The following is a 25,910-nucleotide window of genomic DNA, read 5'->3' on the forward strand; positions in this document are numbered from 1 at the left end:
TTAAAGTCTGCATGAATTCAAGTGTGGACGGAAATGACATAGCCGATTGAGCAACAGTGCCATGAACATATTGAATTTTTATTGCAGTGGATAATCATTGAATGCACTAAGTACAACTTGAATCCTATCACCCACATGTTCCAAGCTCCTCCTTTGGTGTATTAACAGTTTTGAAACCTTCGGTCCGGAAGTTCCATTGGAAATATGTTCAGCCAATAAGACTGCATCAATTGTTCTGTGTCGTCATACAGCTGTCAAATGTGAACTATGCAGCATGTGATGAGATACCAATACTGACAATCATGTGGGGGTCAGTTTTGATAAGGTGGTGTGCTGTTATTAGAAGATACATCTCCTCCAGTGTAAACCTGTTTATGACTGGTCACTAAAACCAATAAAAATGTTTTAAAAATACAAAAATAAAACGTCAGACTGTGTCTGCATCCTTGGATTCCCTTGATGCTCCTCTCCAACAAGTGCGCACCGCACCCAAGCTTTAATGTTGACAACTCAACCAATGATATCAAGCTCAGCCAGTACTGTTCAACAAAGTATTAGGATAAACTTATAAAACGGTGACGAATGGAATGCTTGAACTAATCTCAGCCACTCATCATTTGGGCTGCATCCAGAGCCATCATTATTCTGCGCACCACGCCACCTCAGTTTTGAACCAACTATCTACAAATCAATCTTGACCCTGCCCCAATGGGAACAGTCACACCGGACTGTCAGGCCCTCCGTGGATCAGAACACAAGCAACCCAGGATCAGTTTTGCCATAGTTATGGTTTCATCAGCAAAGTATGCCATAGTGGGCGAAAAACAATAGATTGGAATGCGGCCCGAGAGATTGCCAGTGGGTGAGATTAATTCAAGCATTCCACCCATCACCAAGTTGTTTTTGCACTAAAAGCTATTACAGCACCATCATAGCCATCCGCAAGTTCATCTTTCGTATTTCTTGGAAGATCCATGTCAGCCTCTGTAGCAGGGAGAACGTGGCAAGACATGTTTCATCCTTTTTCAGAAATTAGAAGAAAAAGTCCACAAAGGGGTGGTTTGTGCCTTCAAATGTTTTATTTCCAGTTTTGTAACCAGCTGCAATAATTTGAAAATTAATATAAACGTCCTAGCTTCCTTTATAGAACATTGCACCTATATGCTCTACATTTATTTACAAATATATTCCTCATTGCTGGGATGTTGTGATTATTATTATTTTTCTATTCTGGGTACTCCCCTCTGAGTAATATGTGCCAGTCAATCAAAAAGTGAATAGAGAGGATTAGCAAAGTGCTGCATTTGTATGAATAAACTGACGTCATTCAGTTTTTATTATGTTTTGCAACATGATAATCAAACTTAAGTTATGTTTGCAACATTTAATTTCAACGCTGGATTCTTCATTTTACATTAGACTGTTATTGATTTGTAAGAGTTTATTAAATGTTGACAAATATGTGTCTACTTTATTGATGTTATTTTAAAAAGTATGCAATCTTGTAGATTAAAACACATTGAAAGGTCTTCAGACCACTTTAGGTTAATAGTTTTTTTCTTTTTACTAAGATTGTCTAAAAATAGGTTATGTTATAAAAGAATTTTCACTGCAGGTGGTACCAAGACAGGCCGTAGAGGATTATATCTGTAGTCCCAACTGAAGGTTACTGGGATAGGAAGCATGTAGCCCTCGTTTGCAAACAGATTTATAAGTGCAGTCTCAGACCTTGCACTGAACATGAGATCTATTGTTCAAACAGGTCTGTGAGTGTGTATAATCTCTATAACTCAGCTTTTTTTTTCTGCAGTGCTAGAATTAGATTAGTTCTGAGAAGCACCAGAATGAGGGTAGGATTGCTACAAGTTACCATATTAACCATGTTACGACTATTTATTTATTCATTATTAATGTTTTTGGTGAACATTGTATTTACTATTTTATTGTTCTTTATTGTAGCTGCAATTCATACTCTGGGAACTAGACAAAGCTTCAGATTTCAAATAAATATTTCAAATGTATCCCTAGTGCGCTTGAGTGCATAGTTCTTTAATGAACGAGGATTTGGGATTCAACTAGAAATCTCTTCGATGGCTCAAGTGATTGATCATTATCTAAAACACATCTAGCTCAACTATTGCTTAGTGGGTTGTGAAATGGCTGCAGTGCAACTGATTTTCTGTGTAAGTCCTTAGTGTCAGGGGCTCTAGAAAGCCAATCTCTGTTTTTCTAGCTGGGAGCTGCAGTTTAAGGCCTTCTATCACTATAGTCAATGACATGCTCTCCTCCAAGGCTGGCCCAGAAGGAATCCTGTAGTTTTTTAATACCATTTCTCTTATTCGTATTGTGTGACAAACGTGTCTACATCGTCACCAAAAGTTTGACTTTGATATGAGTCGGAACAAAAAATTTGATGTGTCTGTGTGCAACTGCGGTAAGGGCAGCATGTCCGAGTCAGAAGGGTTTCTAATAGGAAGCGCCACAACAGGATCAGGTTGCGGCCTCAGTGAAGTCCAAACAAGTTTGTTTCAGAATCAGAAACCACTACAAGTTTTGGATCCTTTTCTGGTGCTAGCCAGATGTCAAAGGAGGTGTAATAGGGACAGCAGTCATCATCAACACTGGTGCGGAACCCCAAGGGAGTATACACGGCACAAATGGCGTCAATGGTTAACCAGGGGTTAGCAGTCTGAAAGCCCATGTGGATCATTGGTGCCCAAAAGCGAACGAGAGAGAGAGCCCAGAAGCTTGCCGAAAATCCACACAGCCTCCCTATGGGCCTCGATTTGCTGCAACGCAGTTAACAGATCTGGAAGATGGGGTGCATCCGTACCCGATTCTCAATCTGCTCCTCAGGAGTTCGGGAGGTTAAACTGGTGGCAGGTCGACACCCTTGGGGAGACGACCGTCATATCATGTTCTCTTACATACAGTAAACTTGGTCCATTAGGGACTTTCATTTTTAAGATTGTCAAAAAATAAGGAAAAAATAAATTCTGTCTTTCTTTTTCATGAATGGAAGATCCATTTTGAATTCCTTTCTTGGACAAAAGCCAAGCCGGCATTCATAAGCACATCTGCATGCAGCAACGTTATAGGGAATTGACTCCTCTGTGATTCCATTACTCTGCGGAGCTTGTAACCCTTTAGTGCCAGGATTGACCTGCGAATTGCTGGCCACACCAGCCCAATTAATTTGTTCTTATCACACACTCCTTTGTAATGGCTTCTATCTAACAGGACAAATGATTGTTGTTGTGGAATGGCCTAAAGATATACCTACTTGTTAAATGTTAAAAAAAACTTTGAAATGTTGAAGCATAACAATGTATCTAAAAGTGTTTCATGGGCAAAAAGACATGATAAATATGCGGTTTGACAAGTTAAATGAGCTCGTTATGATATTAATGTAGAGAAATGCCTTCTCTGGATATCGAGAATGGTTGGAAGAGGCAGATGTCTGCTTTGACTACTAAAGCTTTTTCTTTGCCTTATCCTCAGACATCAACCACAGTAAATATCTGCTGAGCAAACTACTTCAGGAACAGGACTTTACTCTACTTCAACCAGGAACGGTGCATAGTCTTGGTCGGTCTGTGACAGAGAGCTTCAGAATTAAGTATGTCCTTCGAGGTCTTCTGGGCACAAGAGTGGCAGCTCTAAAGTCGATGACAGACACCAGTGCACACCTCGTGGGGATCTGCACAGACATTTGTTTGTGACAGTTGTTATAAGGTTTAAACCCTGTTATTGTAGGAGGGGGCATTTCCTGTGGAATTTGTTTTGTGGAAAATGCAGAAAAAACGTAGTCAGAGATGAAGGGTATAGAGTTCCAGATCTGCATCAGAAGGTGGAGAAAGAAAGGAACTGATGTCAGCGTGCACAGGTTGCCTTTCTATGCAGCTCCGTTCACCATGTCTGCAGCGGAACAAAGTGAGCGTGTAGACGCACATTTACACTTAGGAACGCGCAGGTGTTCTGCTTTAGAATTTCTCCACATCCAGACTGATACATGGGGAATACTGACAAGGTGAAGAATCTGCAGTTAGAAGTATCCATCAGAACTCTGTGTGCAGGGGTAGCACTTATATGTGACTCCATTCGTCACATAGTGAGAAATAAAGTTAACGAGGAGCCGCATGAAGCCATTTACCAAAACGCTAGAGTAATTTTGTTTAAAGCTTCAGATTACAATCTTTTTTCTGGGAATATTCTAAAGGTGAGGAATTGGCAGTTAAAAGTAGCCATTAGAAGCTTTACTGTTGAGACATCTGTACAACAGCAGCAACGTGAATAAAGAGATCAGTCACATACAAATTCAGGGCTGAGTTCTATTAGTTAATTTCACAATTTAGTGTGCACCAACATAAAAACTAAACTGTGAACACATGCATTAGAAAAAAATATAACTTCATTTATTGAGTAAATACCTGAAGATATTTCGTTGGATCTACTGATTTTTACGGTTTCCAATTGATCAGGATTGTTTCTCACTAGTGCCTTATTTTCAGTGTTTTCTTCCATTTGGGCATTCAGGTTTTTTAACTGAATGGGATCACATGAGCTGCAAATGCTTGCACCACTTTCAAGTCCTTAGGAAAAACAAATATGTGCATTATTTTTAAGACTATTATATAATAAAGGGTCATCAGTTTAACAAAATTAAAGTTACTTGGCTTCTAACATGTCTGATTGATACAAACTACGATGCACTTTCTTCAAAATTGAAATTCCCTACTAAGACAACAATACCAGCAATTGAGGTCACTGGGATAATGATGGCACGGCAGGCCCCGTTGGGGAGGATTGAAGGACAAGCAGAGGTTACTGGGCTTCATCTGTGGTGGGTGAAATTGCTTTACTCTGGTATCCTATAGTTCGTGCTACTAAGGTTCTGCTGAATTGGCCATGTACCCCTCCTTCTACAGTGGACTTTCAGGGTAGCGTAGGAAAATAGTTGACGGCCTCTCGTGGAGGATGATCAAAACTCAAGCAGTCAAACACGCTAAATAAGTGATTCAGTCCAGGGCATTTGTTACAATAAAATAATAATGAAGACTTTAGTCGCATCCCAAATCCAAAATAAACAAGAAATATTCAGTAAAGCACAAAAGGTATTCTACAGATGCAGCATTTGATTTTGGGGGAGTTCTATACCGTACAACAACGCCTACCGACGCACAGGGGTACTTCTGACGAAAACTTACTGGATCCAGTCTGATGCCTGGGGTTAATTCTAAGGTAAGGAATCAATCACTACGTGTTTCTTTTAGATAGGGTGGAGACAGCATGCCAGAATCTGGGGAGGTGTCCTGACCACTGGCATCCTACAGCTCCTCATACCAGTCCAGGTCTTTTTTTGTGTTATTTCCAAGTTATCCTGCTACCCCTCCTAATCCTGATCTATTCCTAACCCTTCAGAATAGGGCAGGTTGAACGGCATGGTGCCGTACGGCTACGTCGACGCCGGTCTCGGCGTTGGTGGACGCCCGACCGGCTATGTCATCGGGAATGAGGATAAGGGAGGTGGCGCCAGTGTGTGCTAGCGATGCCGGAGAAGGTTGCTTTGGAGGTGCGACTGGTCACGACCCAGGAACGGGTACAGTAGGAGGCCGTGTTGCCATCTGAGCCTGCACGGTCCCAGGGAGTGCTGGCAGGTTCGCGCTACCCAAAAATGGTGCACACAGCATCATAAAATTCCAAGTTTTGGGGGGGGGGGGGGTGTGTGGAGGGGGGGCCGAGAACCGACCCTGGGACCCATTCCGCAGAGTGGGGCCTTGAATGCCAAGGTTCCTCCATCTTGTCACTCGACGGGCTAAGTCGAAGCTCGCTTAAACTTCTTGTGCTTTTTGTGGTGTCGCTTACCTGACTTCGATCTACTGAGTGGTGCTCGGTTCTTCCTCTCGACAGAGACCAGGATCAGGAGTGAGATCAGCAAGGCGACCTCCGTGGTGCCAGGCCACTATCAGCTTCAGGGACCTCTCCATCAAAGCCTTCGGGCCATGGCCTGGCAATCGGAGCACAACTTTGTGTCGTGGTAGCGCTCCAGGCACCAGAGACACACTAAGTCAATGACCTACATGGCGCGTGTCAGAAGCCACATGGCTGGAACCCTGAAGTCTTCTTACTGGACATCCCTAGCATACCAAAAGGAGTCGCCAAAAAGTAAAAAAAAAATGACAGGGGCGTCTCTCTTCGACGGATCTCCGCTGGCTGGTGTGGAAAGAAAAGAACTGATGTCAGCGTGCTGGAGTGGCGGCTATATTGATGACTGTGATTTCACGACAAGGACACGAACAATGTCACGCCAAGTCGACCGTCACCATCTACTGGCAAGCAGGAGGACTGCTAAGAAAAATCTTACGGATCCAGCCTGACGCCTGGAAGTTCAAAGGTAATGAATCTATGGCTAGATGTCTCCATCAGATTTGATTCTCAAAGTCGAAGTTACAGTATGCAGCTTTTATAAAGTTGCCACTTTGTTGGCTTTAATCTCCTGTGCCCTTAATTGTTACACATGGAGCTTGAACCAGAGACAGCTTTCTTCCTCTTAGGGAGATGTGCCAACAACTCCCAGGGAAGGAGACAATAGGGGCCTGCACCAGAGAGGTGTTATCTTTGTCCAATAGCCTAGCTCCAAAACTGAAGCCACCTTTGAAGAGCAAATTGGTAACATTTGAGAGAGGGGTAGCCCCACTGTTTAGGCACACTAGCTGGCAACCAGAAGTGGAGGGGAAAACCATTGTCAAATAATGTTTTCAGGGACATAAAGCCCCTTGCTTGTTCCACCTTTGGGGCGGGCTAGGGAGCTCTGAACACAGAGAGGTTCAGCCATGTTAGGAGAGGGCAGAATGGTACATCATGAGATTGCCACTTCCTGGGAAGTGTATCATATGGCTATCAGAAGGAAGGGAACCTACTAGCCCACCGGCTACTGCCTGCGACTACCCTAAGGGCTCTTTTTAAGCAGAAATAGGGCACCCAGAACTCAGATCTCGTCTGAACTGGAAGAAGGACTGAAAAAGGGCTGCCCTGTTGCACCAGGAAACCAGCAGAAAGGCTGCACTAGCACAGACTGAATCTGGTGGCTTGCAAATAAGAGGGACTGTGCCTGCCATGTCCTGCCCGAGGAGAAAGTGTCTCCAGAGCCTAGTTAAGCCAAAGAGAAATCCAAACGCCAGCTGACTGGCCTCCTATTAACAGCACAAAGGCACAACAGATGAAGAAGCCTGCTAGGGCAAGTTGGTAGCCCAAAGTCTTCATAACTATCAGAACATGTAAAATACATGCCCTGCCCATGAGACATGTTGCATCCTGCTTTAGGACTGACAGGCTTGTCATAGCGGTGACATACATATACTAAGGAAAAGTATGGCTTTGCCATTACTTTGAATGGCAAAGTCAGGCCAGCAATTCAAGCGTTACCCCTTTTGAAGCTTGACTTTTAGGCCTTGAGGAGGGAGGTGTCCCCTCCATCCAAAGCAGGCCCCATTTGTTTCCTTTCTTGAAAGTCGTTAGCGCATCTTCCCAGGAGGGCAGAAAGTGATATCGGCGACAGGGCCCTGTGTGCAACTGAAAAGGGCACAGGGAACAAAAGGCAACAAAGGAACAACCTTGCTAAAGTTGTTCACTAACATTGGTTACATTAATCTCGAACTGCGAATCAAGTTGGCTCAATGGATGACCCACTTTTGTCACACCGTTCCAATGTTAGCCTAGCTGAGGGGTCAGCGTGTAACTCTGTACTCGCCAATTGGGAGACCAGGCCTTTCCACAGTAAAAACGTCAGTTTCACGTTTTTACTATCAGATGATGCAAAATACATGTTCTGCCCTTGAGAGATGTTGCACCCTGCCTTCGGACTTGATAGGCCTTCCATGGGGACACACACACATTTACCAGGGGGAAGTCTGGCTTTGCCATTACTTAAAATAGCAAAGTCGAACTAGCAGTTTAAACTGCTCTTCCAGCCTGCAAATAGCAGGCTAGGAGTCTCATTTCACTAGTGTCATACGCAGGGTTGCACAACCAGTGAGGCAGTCCCTGGGGTGACCCTCTAACTTGAATGTTCTGGGTACTCTGGACACCATTTATTATGGACTTACAGGTAAGTTAGCTTTGCCAATTGGGTATAAGCAAATTTGACATATCTGTTTAGGGTAAAAAAACACAGACACCGAGGTCTAGTTAGCAGGTCTCATTGCACTCTCATGAGTCAAAAAATATTGGCCATCAGTCCAAAAACTTGAGGGTGATCATACAAAAAAAGAAAAACAATTCCTTACACTTTAATTTATTCAAATTAGTAAATTATTTTTCTTCGGAACTCTCTAGTTGATCGTTTTTGTTGTGGTGTCTAACAATGCATGAAAATACAGTCTATTTTTATAAATTGGTGTCAGATTCCTCGAATGGCTTGCCTATTTTTTCTTTAATTGTTCTGCTGCTGTTAAAATGTTCAACACTGGTGACTTTGGAAAGGCTTGATGCTCCGAGCCAAAGCTAACCTGGGTTGAGCTGAAGGTTCGACAAACAGAACTTACCGGTCCTAGAAGGGTTGCTAAGTGTACTACATGGTGAGGTTGCTCAACCACACCATATAAAGCATCCAATTACCTAACAAATATAGATTACCAAGGAAGACTCCACAGTCGGGGTGGAGATCTCCCTGTGGTAAAGTAAATAGAAAATTAAACATGTTTTTTAAACTAAATTATAATTTAGAAACATTTTATGTTAAATATCCATATAAATAAATGTTATATATAGGGTTTAAACATTTTACAAAATCAAGATCATATTCAAAAAGAATTTAAGTATTTTTTTAGGATTTAATAGTTATTAAAAGTGATGAATAGACATCATTAAAAGTAATTTTCTTATATTTCAATAAAAAACGTTTTTACATTAATTTATAAATCCCAAAATACTATCTAAATCTTTCGTAATTAAAAGCATAACGGTTTTATTTTTTAAATTATTTATCAAATTAGTTATTTACAAGCTTAACTAATTTAAATAAATATTCATAAATTAGGCCCCATTCCCTTTTTCCGAGTGCAGAGACATGCAAGGCTACACTTTTGAGTAACTTTACATTCAGATTTTGTATATAGCCAATAGTAGTATAGCTACTCAAAAGTGTAAGAGTAAATTGCACATGTAAATTACGCACAAATGCAAGTTATATTTGTGAATAGTCACAAATTATTGTTTTTACTAACTTATGCACTTTCTAGTCATAATCAATGTTTTAAAACTTGAAATACAATTGAAATAATGAATGAATACTTCTGAACACTGGACGGTCCTGCAGTAAAAGAAATGTGCCCAAGCTTAACATTGTAAACACACGTATTATTGCAAATAAGCCCTATTATAATAAAAAATGACCTATACACATGATTTTACTTACCAGTTTCAGGAGTAACCTTACTTTTCAGGTGAGATATTTTTCTCTTTTTATTCTTCATTTTGGGAGTTTTGTCTCTTGATGCAAGGCTAGCCTGGGCTGCGGCTTTTCTAGATTTGAAAGCTTTTGTAACAGTTGTTGGGTCCAGAGGATCTGGCATACTGCTAAAGCTTTCCAAGGATTCCTCATCATAAGTCCTGGTCTTGTTCCCATCAGATTGCTTTTTCTGATTCACGGCAGTCTCATTCTTCACAGTCCTACACAAGTGCTTTTCTGTCTTTTTAAACCATGTTGGTCTCTTTGTTTCAATTCCTTCATCAGGCAGTTGTGACATTCTTTGAGGAGGAAAGACAAGTATTATTTTACTATTAATAAAATGGATAAATTAGTAGGGGCTGAAACAACATGGAAACTAACAAATTGCTCACTACTGCACGAAACAGAATAAACTACATGTAAAAATCAGAATACTATGTACCTGCTAGCAATTAACGAACAAGTTACTTACCTTCAGTTATAATATATCTGTAAGAGACATAGATTAGTTATAGATTCCTTACCTGTATAATTACCCCAGGCGTCAGACTGGAGCCGAAGAATGGTTTTGTCAGCAGTAACCTTGCGCATCGAAAGGTGGCGTCGGTCAGCTTCGCGTTAGTCGTTGTCATCATGGTCGCCGAGATGACGTTGGGGTTAGTTACTTAGACGCCGCCTTTGCAGTTCTTTTACACAACATTCCATGCCAGAAGCGCAGAGCCATGCAAGACACAGACCACTGGTGCACAAGACTATGGCCCTGAAAGGTATACCCTGACCCTAGAAGTCAGCTCGCATAACAGGGAGGATGGGTGGGGCGGTAAGGAATCTATAACTAATCTATTTCCCTTACAGATATATTGTTACCGAAGGTAAGTAACTTGTTCATCTGAAAGAGACAATTAGGTATTGATTCCTTACCTTTAGAATAGATACCCCCAGCAATACCAACCCCAGAGGTGGGCCTGCAAACCAAGTTCACACCAGAAAGTTCTGGAGACCAGAATGGCCAAAGAAGCCCTCTCTCCGGACTTGGCTTTAAAGGCAGTAGAGTTTTGTTAACGTGTGCATTGATGCTCAAGTAGCTGCCTGACAGATGTCATTGAGGGGGACTTCCCGTCACAAAGCAATGATAGCTGCTCTCGCCCTGGTGGAGTGGGTGCGCAACCCCACTGGAGGCTCTTTCATCACCAAAGAGTAACAGGTTTTAATGCACAAAACGACCCACCTAGAGATGGTCCGTTTGTGCATGGCCCGACCTTTCTTGGTACCCACTTAGACGACAAAGAGCTGATCATCCACCCGGAAGTGCTGTGTACGCTGCAGATAGAATGCGAGCGCATGTTTTGGGTCCAGACGGTGGAGCCTCTCCTCTTCCCTTGAAGGATGCAGAGGAGGAAAGCAGGTGGGCAAAGTGATGGTCTGTCCAATGTGGAAGGGCGTGACAACCTTTGGCAGAAATGAAGGACGGGTCCTCAAAACCACCTTGTCCGGATGAATAGAAAGGAAGGGAGCTTTTGAAGAAAGAGCCTGGAGCCCACTCACTCTTCAGGCAGAGGTGATAACTACTAGGAAAGCCATTTTCAATGTGAGAAGATGGAAGGGACAGTTATGAAGGGGCTCGAAGGGAGCGCACATCAGAAAAGTCAAAACAAGGTTCAAGTCCCACTGAGGCATGATGGGCACGGGTGGAAACGTGTGCGTAATGCCTTTAAGGAAACGGTTAACAACCGGGGACTTAAAAAGAGAAGGCTGATCTGGAAGCCGTAGAAAGGCGGAGATGGCCGAAAGATAACCTTTGATAGTTCGCAGAGCCCAGCTGAAGGTACAGAAGAACCTCAGAAAGAGGGGCAGAAAGGGGATCCACAGCCTTTGCTGTGCACCATGCCACAAATCTGCTCCACCTGCAGCCGTACACCGTTTTGGTGGAGGGACGCCTGGCTGCCAGAATGACATCACAGACTTCGCAAGGACGATCGAAAGGTGTCAACTGTCGCCGCTCAATCTCCATGCATGGAGGTGGAGGCTGGACAGGTTCGGGTGGTGGACCGCCCCCTGCTGCTGCGACGATGATCCTCCCGAAGAGGCAGACAGATCGGGGGATCGATGCTCATATTGAGTTGCTCGGGATACCATACTCTTCCAGCCCGGACCGGAGCCACAAGAATGACTTGGGCCCGGTCGCGCCTGTTCTTCTTCAGCACTCTGGGCAGAAGTGGTATAGACGGAAAGGCGTACAACAGACCGCAGCTAAACACGCAGAACTGAATACATTACGCGTTCTCTTCGGTGGCGAGTAGATCTAACCAAGGCTCTCCCCACTGCTGAAAGAGACCTTGCGCCACGTCTGAGTGCATATGTCATTCGTGATCCATCAAGCACCGGCGGCTGAGTACGACCGCCCTGGCGTTCAGAGAACCTGCCAGGTGTTGAACCACCAAGGTAATACCTCGATGTTCCAGCCATGTCCAGAGGATCAGAGCCTCCTGACAAAGGGTCCAGGACCCCACCCCACCCTGTTTGTTGCAATACCACATGGCGGTGGTGTTGTCCGTGAACACCTACCGGAAAGGCGCTCGACGGCCCCCTTGGCCAGGAGGGCAGAGACTTACTGACGGAGAAGAGCCAATTGATCCCCCGACAGCCGGTGGTACCGAGGTGGCATGGCTGGAGGGGAGGACAGAAAGGGGAGCGATTAACCCTGGCAGATTATCTGCAGCACCCATTTGTCCAAGGTAATTTCGCGCCAGTGGTGGAGGTGGTGTCGAACCCTGCCACCCACCGACGTGGGGTGCACCTCGAAGCTCGGATTAGGAAGGCTTAGAGGTGGACTGACCGGCTCACTGGTTTCCAGACCCACCCCGGCGGATACCTGCGAGCTGGTTCTGCACAGGCTTAGTGGAGGAGCGTGCTTGGGTGCTCTTACCCTGGCTACGAAAGGGACGAAACCCAAACGTGGCAGGGGCCTTGGCGGAAAGACCCAAAGACTTGGCCTCGAACATGAGTTGACTAAGAAGCTATCTAATTATGAAGAAAGCCATGGGTAATAACATACACATATGAAGATGTTATAAAAATTTATCTAAAAACGACTAAAAAGACAATCATGCAAATTGAGACAAAAACACAAAGGCAAAAAATAGCAAGACAAAAAATTAAAACCAATTTAAAAACAAGGAGTTGTAAAAAAAAAAAAAAAAGCTGAATTAAAAGTTCTCACCAAATGGAATAGCCGAATGTTCGTGTCCCGAGTGGTGAACTAAACATTTCTGTTCCCATCACCTGCAGACCATAATCCCATCACCTGCAGACACCTCTGAGCAGGTATATAGAGTAAATGTGTTCCCATCCAGTCCCCACAGCAGCTGCCCAGGACGTGACGACAGCAGTGGCTAGTCCTGTGGAACCAGAGCCTAGATCCAATGCACCAGGGGCCGATATCTCCCGGGAAGGCTCGCAGACTGCAGATAGGAGCTACAGAATACGCAGTGGGCCTTTAAGAGCTCTATCAGTACTTTTACATCCGAAGGCTCAACCTATTGCGATCCCAGGCATAGATCCAAGGCACACTCAAAAGTGCATTAGAGACAGTGGAACACAGGCAGTATGGAGTGAAGCCACACAGTCTGAAATAAGAAGAACCAATGCTCATCCAGTTCTCGCTGCAAGGTTGCGCCAAAGCAGTGTACCATTACGTTCAGGGCACACATGTTGTAGTGCTAGCTCCATTTGATCTCTAAATGGGACATCCATTGCGGAGCAGAAAAATTCAAATCACAGTCTCAGTAACCAGAAACAGGACCAGTGGAAGACCTCCAAGGATGCTTCCGAAGTGTATGTATGATGATATGAATGTGAAAACGATATGAAAGGGGCTAACAATACATTTGAAAACAAGCATTTGCAATGCAATAGGTCTCGCATTTACGCGCTTTTGAGCTATTGACATTGCAAATAACAATGATACAAACAGCTAGGGTATTAGTGTAGAGGAACTGGAGGCACTCTGCAGTCTACGCTGGTCAATTGGACATAGATCAATTTATGATGGTGCTAACAGGAAAGAGGCGACCCTACTAACCCCTTATTTTGTGGTGTAAAACCAGCCACATGCATCAATTACAACAGTCCTGTGCACACATAAAAAATCAAAATGAACATTATAAGTTTGTATTCAGCACAACAAGACAAAATTTGCTGTTGTTTTCCTGGCTCCTTTAATGTGTATTGGCACAGAGAACAGCCAGCCGACACGTGTTTCGTCAGAGGAACAGTGGTCTCTGACTCTTCAGGGCCAAAGTCTAGGTAGACGGTTTGTGTAATCCTAGCACCGGTGATAATTCAAACCCGGTCGGGTTTCCCAGAGAGTACTGCAGTATTCAAGTACACTAATTCAGGCATGTATTAAAACACCAGATGGCCGTACAAAGTTCACACCGGCATTCACCACGGCAAAGTAAAATGGCAAGGATAGTCATAGACTTGAGATTAAACAGTGACCAACAAAAACGCCAATACGGGGTCAAAACGGGAAAGGATAATTCCAGTCGAGGGCAACGTTTTCAGGCAGAAGGAATCCAAGTAGTTCCTTACAGACATGTGTAAGCGTCTATCAATTATATTTATCCGGCGTGGACCCAATGTCATTTTCGTTTTCATAACATATATAAAAGGCATTGTCATTTACAATGCCAATAGCTTAAACTCGTGTAAATGTGAGACCTATTGCTTTTCAAAATATTGTTTACCTTAATGAATGGTACCAATAAAACACGTGGATTAATTTTATTGTGCAAGTAGATTTCCGAAGCATCTCACCCTTTGGATCAGTAAGCTATTTTATAAAATTCAAAAATGCACAGAAAAGTCTACTGGGACCGCCCAGACTGCTTCAGATAGAATGAACTAAGCCTGTAGAAATTAGGCACAATACTTTCCACAAACATCATTCTTAACACATACTCTATTGTTCATCGACTCAATACAAAATGGGCAAGGATTACACAGCACTTCGGGGCTGATCTTGTGGTAATAGAGCACTACAGAAATGTAAATGTCATACCTAGGGAGTCAATTTCTGCTATATATTTTATGCTACCAAGTTTTCTATTTCTTTACATTCGCAGCAATCGCGGCACCGGTGCTTTACGAAGGGTTAAAGGTAGAGCGCTGGTGCCACGATTGCTGCAAAAGTAAAGAAATAGAAAAACACATCTATTTCTTTACTTTTGCTATAATCGCGGCACCTGCGCTGTAAAAGCAAAGCACGGGTGCCGCGATTATAGCAAAAGTAAAGAAATAGAAAAAAACATCTGTTTCTTTACTTTTGCTATAATCGCGGCACCCGCGTTTTACTTTTAAAATTAAAAGTAAAGTGCGGGTGCCGAGATTATAGCAAAAGTAAAGAATAAAAGTCTGCGCTACAAGGCAAAAGTGAAAGGCAGGCTGGCAAATGGTTTGCGATGTGCGCGCACTATGACGAGAGGAAAGCCATATGGCGCCTCTGCTCGTGTGCGTAAACGCACACTCGATGCCAGCCTGTGGTAGCACTTTTAAAAGCTCACAGCAAATGCGCTGGCTCAGACGAGACCTAAAAATTCCTATTCTCTTTGTACTAGACATTTTAAAAATACTGTGCAGCTTTACAATATGACATTGGAATACAACATCTTTGTTAAAATACCCCTCACACACCAAAAGGGCCCTTGGTGTCATGCTTCATCATCGGGGTCTTCCCGTCCCGCTGCGGGGCGGGGCAGTGCTGCGACAAGCGGATACGCCGGAGCACCTTTTAGATGGAGGTGCTATGTGTTGGGAGTGAGTGTCAGTGGGGACAGGGGTGATATCTGGTGTAAGTTAAAAAATACCTGGCCTAGTGGAAAAAAGAATTTTATTAAACACTGGCTGGTATTATTAAAAGAAAAAGTGAAGCGGAGAGATAGAGCAGGTTAATGGGCTCTCTCTCCTAAGTGGGTCAACATGTTTCGAGGCACGGGGCCTCTTCGTCAGGACCTAGGGGAGATCCCCCTGTCACTCACTAATGTATTCTCCACAAAGGTAGAAAAACAGTGTATGTACAAAAAAGTGAAAAAAACTATGTGAGTAACTACCAATTAATAATTACAGCACATCTATGCTACCACACTAATCATGTAGTATGCCTGCAAAATAAGAGTAAGAGATTAAAAATGCGCCGATCCCAAAGTGCGCTTAGCTCTAAATTACCTGTAGGGAAAAAAAGAGAGAAACACACACAACAATATTTTCAAGTAGGGGATCCAGTGTACACATTGAGGATTATTGAAGGGTTCCTTCAGCACTCACACAGTCAGTCACACACAGAGTAGGTAAACTACATATATTCTAAATAACCAGGGGTTGTAGATATGGAAATGCATACTTATCAAGAGAGGGATCAATGCCTCATGAGCCAGCATAAGACTGAAGGGTATGGTGGGGTATCAACTGCAAAGAAGGAAAAGATGGATATACTGTGATCCTGCCTTAGAAGTGGTATAAGGTAACTCAACTAGGTTGAGTAGGAATACAGGTATGGTCATCCTCGAGACGGCTATGCCGTACTTACTGTGCCCCTAGCACGATTGTGCTTCCTCCTTCGTCCGCGGCTTCCGTGGATATGAAGGGGGTAGTGGGCGGTGTGTTTATATACTCAAAGGTAATTGGATAATTGATCTATTAACCTTGGCGGGAAGATCGCCAGGTATGTATGGCCAGCAAGGGAAATACGGGGGCGGCCATGTTAGGATGGTTAGGTATAGCCACTAGATATTGGTTCCTTGGCTATAGTGCTTATAGAACAACGATCGTGGGCACTTTCCTGGAGTCCAGATCTGATTAAAGGTGAGAAAGTAGCCAGACCGGGAGGAAAACACCGCAGCGGCGCCCGGCGCTATGCGGTCTGTCTCTGCGCATGCGCCGGAGTTAGTGCAATACCGCGCATGCGCGTAGGGCAGTCACTACAGACTGCCCTGCATGCGCACCGTGCTTCCCTGATAGAAAAAGTGATTTCCCCAGCGTGAGCCCAGATTGGACCAGGGCTGAAGGAATGAATATAGGATTTGGTAAACACACATACTATCAGTATTGATAAGTAGACTTTAGCAGAAAAGTGCGATATATACGCAGCCTCAAGGAGTTTGATTTAGGAGGACGTTTCTAGGAATTGGAGGTGGGGATGTTTTCCAATTATTATGACACGGTCCCATATATGTACACCATTCAACAACCTGGTTGGCTAGAAGGGGTTAGAATATATAAGGGGAACATGTAATAAGTCAGTGTTGCAGGGGCCATTCTTTCAAACCAGGAAAAGTTTTCTTATATACATACAGGAAAGAAAGGAGTCCATTATTTGCAGACAGTGGTGTCTGCACTGTCATAAAGTACAGCACGCCTTACGTGTGTAGTTGGGACCATGGAATATCATCGTTCAGGCCAGTGCGATGTGACCCCAAACGGAACACCCAACGTTGTTCTTTTGATAGAAGCTCTCTATCATTGGGGAAGATCTCAATAACAGTCCACTTTAGATCATGGACACTGTGTCCCAAAGTAGAGAAATGGGCAGACATTTTTGTAGATGTCCTGTTGCAACGTACATTGCTGCGGTGTTCTCCCATGCGAATTTTCACGGGTCTGCTGGTCATTCCTACATACTCCTTGTTACACGGACAGGTGATCAAATACACTACATTGCGACTGTTGCAATTCGTGAAAGCACGTTGCTCCCATGTAGAGTGGTTAGAAAAGGTGATACTCTTACTCTTCTTCGTGTACTGGCAGGATACACAAGAACCACAGGGGTGGTGTCCACTAATCCCTGCGACTCTAGGGGGTTCAATTACACCTGTTGATCTCGGTCTTGTGTGTACCAGAAGATCTTTTAAGTTCATTCCCCTCCTATGTGCAAACATTGGTTTAGGAAAGTCCAGTTGGCCACACGATAAAACCCTCCAATGTTTGTTCACGATTTTCGTGATCTGGTTGGAGTTGGTGTTATAGGTGGTAACGCAAATAGGGCGTGGATCTGGTTCTTTTGCTTCAGTGTCATCCAAGAGTGCTTCCCTGTTATTATTGCGTGCACGTTTCAGACCTTTCCGGACAATGTTTGCCGGGTATTGTCTGTTCAGGAGTTTGCTCTCCAGGTCTGCCGCTTGAGTCTTAAAATCGTCTATGCTGCTACAGTTGCGCCGTAGGCGGAGAAATTGTCCGTACGGAAGGTTCTCACGTAGGTGGCGCGGATGAAAGCTACTGTACAGAAGTAGACTGTTCTTAGCTGTCGGCTTGAAATGAGTGCTAGTTGCAAGTTTGCCTCCTTTAGGAAAGATGTTCAGGTCTAGAAACACTAGATTTTCGTTGGAAGCAGTGTGGGTAAATCTCAAGAACTGGTCTTGCTGATTGAGCCAGTTCATGAAACACGTAACCGAGTCTAGGTCTCCCTTCCAGATGACAAAAATGTCGTCTATGTATCTCTTCCAAGTGAGTACATGGTGCCTATAGGGATTGCTCTGGTCCAGGATCTTGGTGGATTCCAGATGATGGACGTAAAGGCCTGCCAGGCTGGGGGCACAGGTGCTCCCCATACTGGTACCGTGTCTTTGGAGGTAGTAGGTATCCTCATATTGAAAAAAGTTTTTTGTGAGGGTCAGAGAGATGCATTCGAGGACCACTTGTCTGGGGGTGTGGTAATCCCATGGAGTGGAGAATAATACTTCCTCTATTATTTCGAGGGTTTCTCTATGTGGAAGACTTGTGTATAGACTCTCCACGTCAAGTCCCACAAGAAGATCGTGTTCCGGGTCAAAGGGAACATCCTTGATCAATTGAAGGACTGCTTTGGTATCCCTCAAGTAGGTATCGGTACTCTGCACAATAGGCCGGAGGAATGCGTCTGCGAACTTGGATAGTGGTTCCAAGATGGAGTTTATACCCGACACTATCGGACGCCCAGGTGGATAGGGGGCGTCCTTATGAATTTTGGGTATGGTGTAAAAATACGGTACTTTTGGTTTGTCTTGGGTCAGGAACTCACTCTCCTTTCTGGTCAGCCAATCGTGTGCTCTCGCCTCCTCTATCATTATCTGGATCGAGATCCTCACTTCCTCTGTGGGATCTTCTCTTAATACCTGGTAATTGCGTGCATCATTCAGTAGTTTTTTGCATTCCCTATCGTAGTTAATGTATGTCTGTACAACCGTTGCCCCGCCTTTGTCGGCTGGTTTTATCACAAGTGTCTGGTTATTAGCAAGTTCCTGCAGTGCAGCCTGTTCCTGGCGGGAGGTGTTCCTAAAGGGGATCTTGTCACTGTTCGGTAAATTCTCAAGATCTTCCATTACTGCTTTTTCAAAAGTCAGGAGTTCTACAGGTATGGTGGAGTCTAGTGGGGTAAAAGTTGACTTTTTCTTCAACCCTGTGTCGGACTCCTCAGTACCTATGTTAGTAGTATCCTGAAAGAAAGCCCGAAGTTTGAGTTTCCTCATGAATTCTTTCATCTCTTGGCAAACTTTGAATTTATCCATTTTATTCGTGGGTACATAGCCTAAACCTTTTGACAGAACCTTCACTTGGTCTTCTGTGAGGTCTTGGTCCGACAGGTTAACTACTAGGTTCCCCGGCTGGTGGAGGCTGTTTGGCTCCGAGTTGATACACCCGGGGCGGTCTCTGGAGGTTGGTTCCAGTGAACCTGATTGCCTTTTCGATTTCTTCCCCTTCTGGGGCCTCGGCGCTGGCCTAAAAAAGGCTGCTGCCCATAGTAGTTGTACTGGGGAGCTTGTGGGTCCCAAGGTTGGAAAGGGTGATTCATGAAAGGTGGAGCCGGTGGGTATTGCATATATCCCGGGGGTACCTGGTATGGTATCCACCCTCTTCCGCCCCTTGGAAATTGCCCTCTGAAGGAGGGTTTTCCTCTGTTTGCACCCTGATTGCTATTTCTACTAGAGTTGGAGCTATTCGAGCTAGTGTCAGAGAAATTGGTGTCCTGATCACTGTTTTGAACTCTTGATACATAGTCTTTCTTAATGTATGGGTAAATCCGCTCATGTGTGAACTCCTCTGTGTCTTTTTTATGTTTTTTACTTTTACTTTTTTTCAGAGTGAGTTCGAAATCGGTCACCTGGGCGTCCAATAGTGTCGGGTATAAACTCCATCTTGGAACCACTATCCAAGTTCGCAGACGCATTCCTCCGGCCTATTGTGCAGAGTACCGATACCTACTTGAGGGATACCAAAGCAGTCCTTCAATTGATCAAGGATGTTCCCTTTGACCCGGAACACGATCTTCTTGTGGGACTTGACGTGGAGAGTCTATACACAAGTCTTCCACATAGAGAAACCCTCGAAATAATAGAGGAAGTATTATTCTCCACTCCATGGGATTACCACACCCCCAGACAAGTGGTCCTCGAATGCATCTCTCTGACCCTCACAAAAAACTTTTTTCAATATGAGGATACCTACTACCTCCAAAGACACGGTACCAGTATGGGGAGCACCTGTGCCCCCAGCCTGGCAGGCCTTTACGTCCATCATCTGGAATCCACCAAGATCCTGGACCAGAGCAATCCCTATAGGCACCATGTACTCACTTGGAAGAGATACATAGACGACATTTTTGTCATCTGGAAGGGAGACCTAGACTCGGTTACGTGTTTCATGAACTGGCTCAATCAGCAAGACCAGTTCTTGAGATTTACCCACACTGCTTCCAACGAAAATCTAGTGTTTCTAGACCTGAACATCTTTCCTAAAGGAGGCAAACTTGCAACTAGCACTCATTTCAAGCCGACAGCTAAGAACAGTCTACTTCTGTACAGTAGCTTTCATCCGCGCCACCTACGTGAGAACCTTCCGTACGGACAATTTCTCCGCCTACGGCGCAACTGTAGCAGCATAGACGATTTTAAGACTCAAGCGGCAGACCTGGAGAGCAAACTCCTGAACAGACAATACCCGGCAAACATTGTCCGGAAAGGTCTGAAACGTGCACGCAATAATAACAGGGAAGCACTCTTGGATGACACTGAAGCAAAAGAACCAGATCCACGCCCTATTTGCGTTACCACCTATAACACCAACTCCAACCAGATCACGAAAATCGTGAACAAACATTGGAGGGTTTTATCGTGTGGCCAACTGGACTTTCCTAAACCAATGTTTGCACATAGGAGGGGAATGAACTTAAAAGATCTTCTGGTACACACAAGACCGAGATCAACAGGTGTAATTGAACCCCCTAGATTTGCAGGGATTAGTGGACACCACCCCTGTGGTTCTTGTGTATCCTGCCAGTACACGAAGAAGAGTAAGAGTATCACCTTTTCTAACCACTCTACATGGGAGCAACGTGCTTTCACGAATTGCAACAGTCGCAATGTAGTGTATTTGATCACCTGTCCGTGTAACAAGGAGTATGTAGGAATGACCAGCAGACCCGTGAAAATTCGCATGGGAGAACACCGCAGCAATGTACGTTGCAACAGGACATCTACAAAAATGTCTGCCCATTTCTCTACTTTGGGACACAGTGTCCATGATCTAAAGTGGACTGTTATTGAGATCTTCCCCAATGATAGAGAGCTTCTATCAAAAGAACAACGTTGGGTGTTCCGTTTGGGGTCACATCGCACTGGCCTGAACGATGATATCCCATGGTCCCAACTACACACGTAAGGCGTGCTGTACTTTATGACAGTGCAGACACCACTGTCTGCAAATAATGGACTCCTTTCTGTCCTGTATGTATATAAGAAAACTTTTCCTGGTTTGAAAGAATGGCCCCTGCAACACTGACTTATTACATGTTCCCCTTATATATTCTAACCCCTTCTAGCCAACCAGGTTGTTGAATGGTGTACATATATGGGACCGTGTCATAATAATTGGAAAACATCCCCACCTCCAATTCCTAGAAACGTCCTCCTAAATCAAACTCCTTGAGGCTGCGTATATATCGCACTTTTCTGCTAAAGTCTACTTATCAATACTGATAGTATGTGTGTTTACCAAATCCTATATTCATTCCTTCAGCCCTGGTCCAATCTGGGCTCACGCTGGGGAAATCACTTTTTCTATCAGGGAAGCACGGTGCGCATGCGCACCGTCTGTAGTGACTGCCCTACGCGCATGCGCGGTATTGCACTAACTCCGGCGCATGCGCAGAGACAGACCGCATAGCGCCGGGCGCCGCTGCGGTGTTTTCCTCCCGGTCTGGCTACTTTCTCACCTTTAATCAGATCTGGACTCCAGGAAAGTGCCCACGATCGTTGTTCTATAAGCACTACAGCCAAGGAACCAATATCTAGTGGCTATACCTAACCATCCTAACATGGCCGCCCCCGTATTTCCCTTGCTGGCCATACATACCTGGCGATCTTCCCGCCAAGGTTAATAGATCAATTATCCAATTACCTTTGAGTATATAAACACACCGCCCACTACCCCCTTCATATCCACGGAAGCCGCGGACGAAGGAGGAAGCACAATCGTGCTAGGGGCACAGTAAGTACGGCATAGCCGTCTCGAGGATGACCATACCTGTATTCCTACTCAACCTAGTTGAGTTACCTTATACCACTTCTAAGGCAGGATCACAGTATATCCATCTTTTCCTTCTTTGCAGTTGATACCCCACCATACCCTTCAGTCTTATGCTGGCTCATGAGGCATTGATCCCTCTCTTGATAAGTATGCATTTCCATATCTACAACCCCTGGTTATTTAGAATCTATGTAGTTTACCTACTCTGTGTGTGACTGACTGTGTGAGTGCTGAAGGAACCCTTCAATAATCCTCAATGTGTACACTGGATCCCCTACTTGAAAATATTGTTGTGTGTGTTTCTCTCTTTTTTTCCCTACAGGTAATTTAGAGCTAAGCGCACTTTGGGATCGGCGCATTTTTAATCTCTTACTCTTATTTTGCAGGCATACTACATGATTAGTGTGGTAGCATAGATGTGCTGTAATTATTAATTGGTAGTTACTCACATAGTTTTTTTCACTTTTTTGTACATACACTGTTTTTCTACCTTTGTGGAGAATACATTAGTGAGTGACAGGGGGATCTCCCCTAGGTCCTGACGAAGAGGCCCCGTGCCTCGAAACATGTTGACCCACTTAGGAGAGAGAGCCCATTAACCTGCTCTATCTCTCCGCTTCACTTTTTCTTTTAATAATACCAGCCAGTGTTTAATAAAATTCTTTTTTCCACTAGGCCAGGTATTTTTTAACTTACACCAGATATCACCCCTGACCCCACTGACACTCACTCCCAACACATAGCACCTCCATCTAAAAGGTGCTCCGGCGTATCCGCTTGTCGCAGCACTGCCCCGCCCCGCAGCGGGACGGGAAGACCCCGATGATGAAGCATGACACCAAGGGCCCTTTTGGTGTGTGAGGGGTATTTTAACAAAGATGTTGTATTCCAATGACATCTGGATACACATCCACCCATTGTGAGGTGGCCCTTTCTGATTAACCTTAAACCCTGACAAGAGGAGGACGTGCCCACCTCGGTGCCCACCGGCATCACCTCTTCACTCCCCCCCCTTGATTTCTTCAGCTTTACAATATGTCATTGGTAGTCAGTGCAGAGTAATGCCTGTGTCCCTAAGGATCTGAGCAAATAGAGCAGGCACGTAGGCATCAGTATCTTCCCCTTTCGCTGCCCGTGGTGCCCCTCTTATGCATATACTGCATATACTGTTCAGTCTAGATCTATGTTCCAGATCCTCTGAGTGGGCCTGTAGGTCTAACTGCTAATCAGCAAGACAGAGTATTTCCTGTTGTAATTTGCTCTTTCTTCATCCTGGGTAATCTCATGGTTTTCTAACACGTTATGTCCGATGTTTGTCACCTCTTTTCGAACAACTTATAGTTCACGCGTTAGGTGTCTCTTGACTGCCAAAAGATCGTCACACAATGAGGCAAACAGGGTCTCCAGATAGGGGTGCGTGACCGGGGCTTCCAGTTCCTCCTTATCCAGTGAGGCTGCTCTACTTGATGCCATCTGGCCATCCACAGTCTCGGCACCTGCAGACTTACCGGACATGTCCTTGATGGTGCCCCCCTTCTTGTTGTGTGCAGATCTCATCTAGCTATCCAAGTCTGTATCGATAAACTAATGTCAAGTGTCCCCAAAGTCAATCCTCTGGGTCTGCATTGTCCACTGCTCCAACCTTGACCAGTCATGTGTCGCCTCACGGGCAGGTGGGCCCTCTAAAGTTGGCCAATCGCTGGGCCCTTTCCACAGACCCCCCACTGAAGTGAAGCCTCCTGTTCAAACGGCCTCCCACACACCTGATGATTCGGCATTTCTCTCCGCCCCACCCACCAGCTCTCATAACAGGTCCTCCTCACCTCTGTGATCCAAGCTTCAGACAGGTTCCCTTGCCGGCAACGCCGCAGGAACCCCAACACCAGCCTCGTGGTCTACGAGAGCTTCAGTCTAGGCCCGGCTTCAACCCCTGGCCCTCCACTGCACACCCTATCTCTTCAGGCCTCTGCACATCAAAGAGGCCTCCCCCTGTTTTTTTTTTTTCGATTTCCGCGGAGGGAGCGCCCGGTACGTGCACCGGGGAGTGTACCGGGGAGTGTACCGGGGAGCGTACCCTGGAAAAAAAAGAATGACATAGTTTTAAAAAAAATTTAGTTTTTTTTTATAAATTGGAGGTAGTTCTAAAAAGAACTGTTTTTTTAATTCTTTTTGTTGTTTATATATTTTTTTGTTTTTCTGAACATGTTTTACTTTTTTTGGCTTTTATGAACAATTTTATATTTTTTTTGTAATTTTTATGGGGAGAAACAAAAAACAGGGAATTGTAAACGACTCAACTGGAGCAAAAAAAATCAGGAAAAAAATTAAGGTTTTTTTCTGCAGTTGTAGTTCCCTCCTGCACGGTTGATTAGGTTTATACTTTTCTCGCCATAGGATATTGTAGTCCCGCAATAGATACAAACAATTTTAAAATCTCCAAACTGGGTTTGGATGTTTGGGACCATCTCCCTTGCCTCTGTACCCGATGGAGTGGGTTGTTTGCTTGTTGAGGTGCTGGAAGAAGATTGGGGAGGGTTTCTGGTCAGTTCTCTGACCTCTGCCGCAGAATAGTTGTTGGGATGCCTGCGTTGCATGTGGCGAATCATGGTGTAATTGCCAAAAGAATACTTTTTGGCAGGGTTCTCTCTGGAAAGTTCAGCGCCACAGATCAGACAAGTCACTTTTGGCGCCTTGACTTTCTTTAGGCCCCTTGGGAATTTAAAAAACTCCCACACAATGTGCTCTCTCGGTCTATAGGTGGGATTATCTTCAGGCAGGAAGTGCCTTCTCTCCTCCTCCTCCTCCTCTTCTTCACCACCAATGTGGTGTTGTGGTGGTCCTTGTGGTGGTGGTGCAGATGCTCCTGCAGCCATTTCTTAATGAATAGATACAGGTCTTCCTCACTCAAAGAACAAAGTGAGAATGAGGAAAAAAGGTGGGGGCTTTCATCATTTGGAAAACAAAACCGTTCTGAACCAATGAAAAGTGTTATTTTCAGGTCACATGACCCGACGTGCTTACGCTACGCGCCCCGGGGCGCTTACGTTGCGCGATCGTATGCGCTCGGGCGCTTCCGGGTGCGCTTACGCCGTGCGTCATAAGACGCATCACGCGGCTACGCGATACGTCACGATGATTTTTTCGTTCGCGGCAATAGCGCTAAAGGGACGCTCACCGGTACACGCACCGGGGCGCGCCGCATCTGCGCTTACCTGTGCGCTCAGGGCAAAAAAAAAAGGAAAAACATACATAAAAAAAATAGTATTACATAACCACAAGTTACTACTTGTGTAACGATATATCTGTAAGAGACATTAGTTAGTATTAGATTCCTTACCGTAGAATATCCCCAGGCGTCAGACTGGATCCGGAAATTTTTGCGTAGCAGTACCCTTGCGCGTCGGTAGGCGTCGTCTGCGGCTCCGCGTCCGTCGTGGGCGCCGTGATCACGTCGTCGGAGTACTTAGACGCCGCCTCCGCGTGCTGACGTCAGTTCTTAGACACAGCTTTTCCGCGCCAGAAACGCAGAGCCATGTTAAAAACCAACACTGGTGCCATTGAAACTAGGGCCCTGAAGGGGAACAACCCTAACCCTATATATTGGTTCGCAGAACGGGGAGGATGGGTGGGTCGGTAAGGAATCTAATACTAACTAATGTCTCTTACAGATATATCGTTACACAAGTAGTAACTTGTGCATCTGAAAGAGACACGTTAGTATTAGATTCCTTACCTTAGAATAGATACCCCAGCAATACCAACCCCGGTGGTGGGTCTGCGAACCAATAATCACACCAGAAAGTCCTGGAGGACGGAACGGACAAAGAAGCCATCCCTCCGGACTTGGCTGTCCAGGCAGTAGTGTCTTGCAAACGTGTGCAGCGATGCCCACGTAGCTGCCTGACAG

The 25,910-nt window shown here is 44.8% G+C and overlaps 1 protein-coding gene across 6 annotated transcripts in view; it reads right to left on the reverse strand.

Annotated features, from left to right (window-relative positions):
- The window catches only part of PCM1 (pericentriolar material 1), a 1,361,399-nt gene that overhangs the window by 454,144 nt on the left and 881,345 nt on the right, over positions 1–25,910 (reverse strand). For all 6 annotated transcript variants that reach the window (XM_078678108.1, XM_078678107.1, XM_078678103.1 and 3 more), the window contains 2 exons: positions 9,416–9,747; positions 4,431–4,592 (listed from right to left, as the gene is read on the reverse strand). In XM_078678108.1, the coding sequence (XP_078534234.1) occupies positions 4,431–4,592; positions 9,416–9,747 (494 nt within the window). The remainder of the gene's footprint in view (positions 1–4,430; positions 4,593–9,415; positions 9,748–25,910) is intronic.

Source organism: Lissotriton helveticus, chromosome 2_2 (assembly GCF_964261635.1).
Source record: "Lissotriton helveticus chromosome 2_2, aLisHel1.1, whole genome shotgun sequence".
Classification (NCBI taxonomy): Eukaryota; Metazoa; Chordata; class Amphibia; order Caudata; family Salamandridae; genus Lissotriton; species Lissotriton helveticus.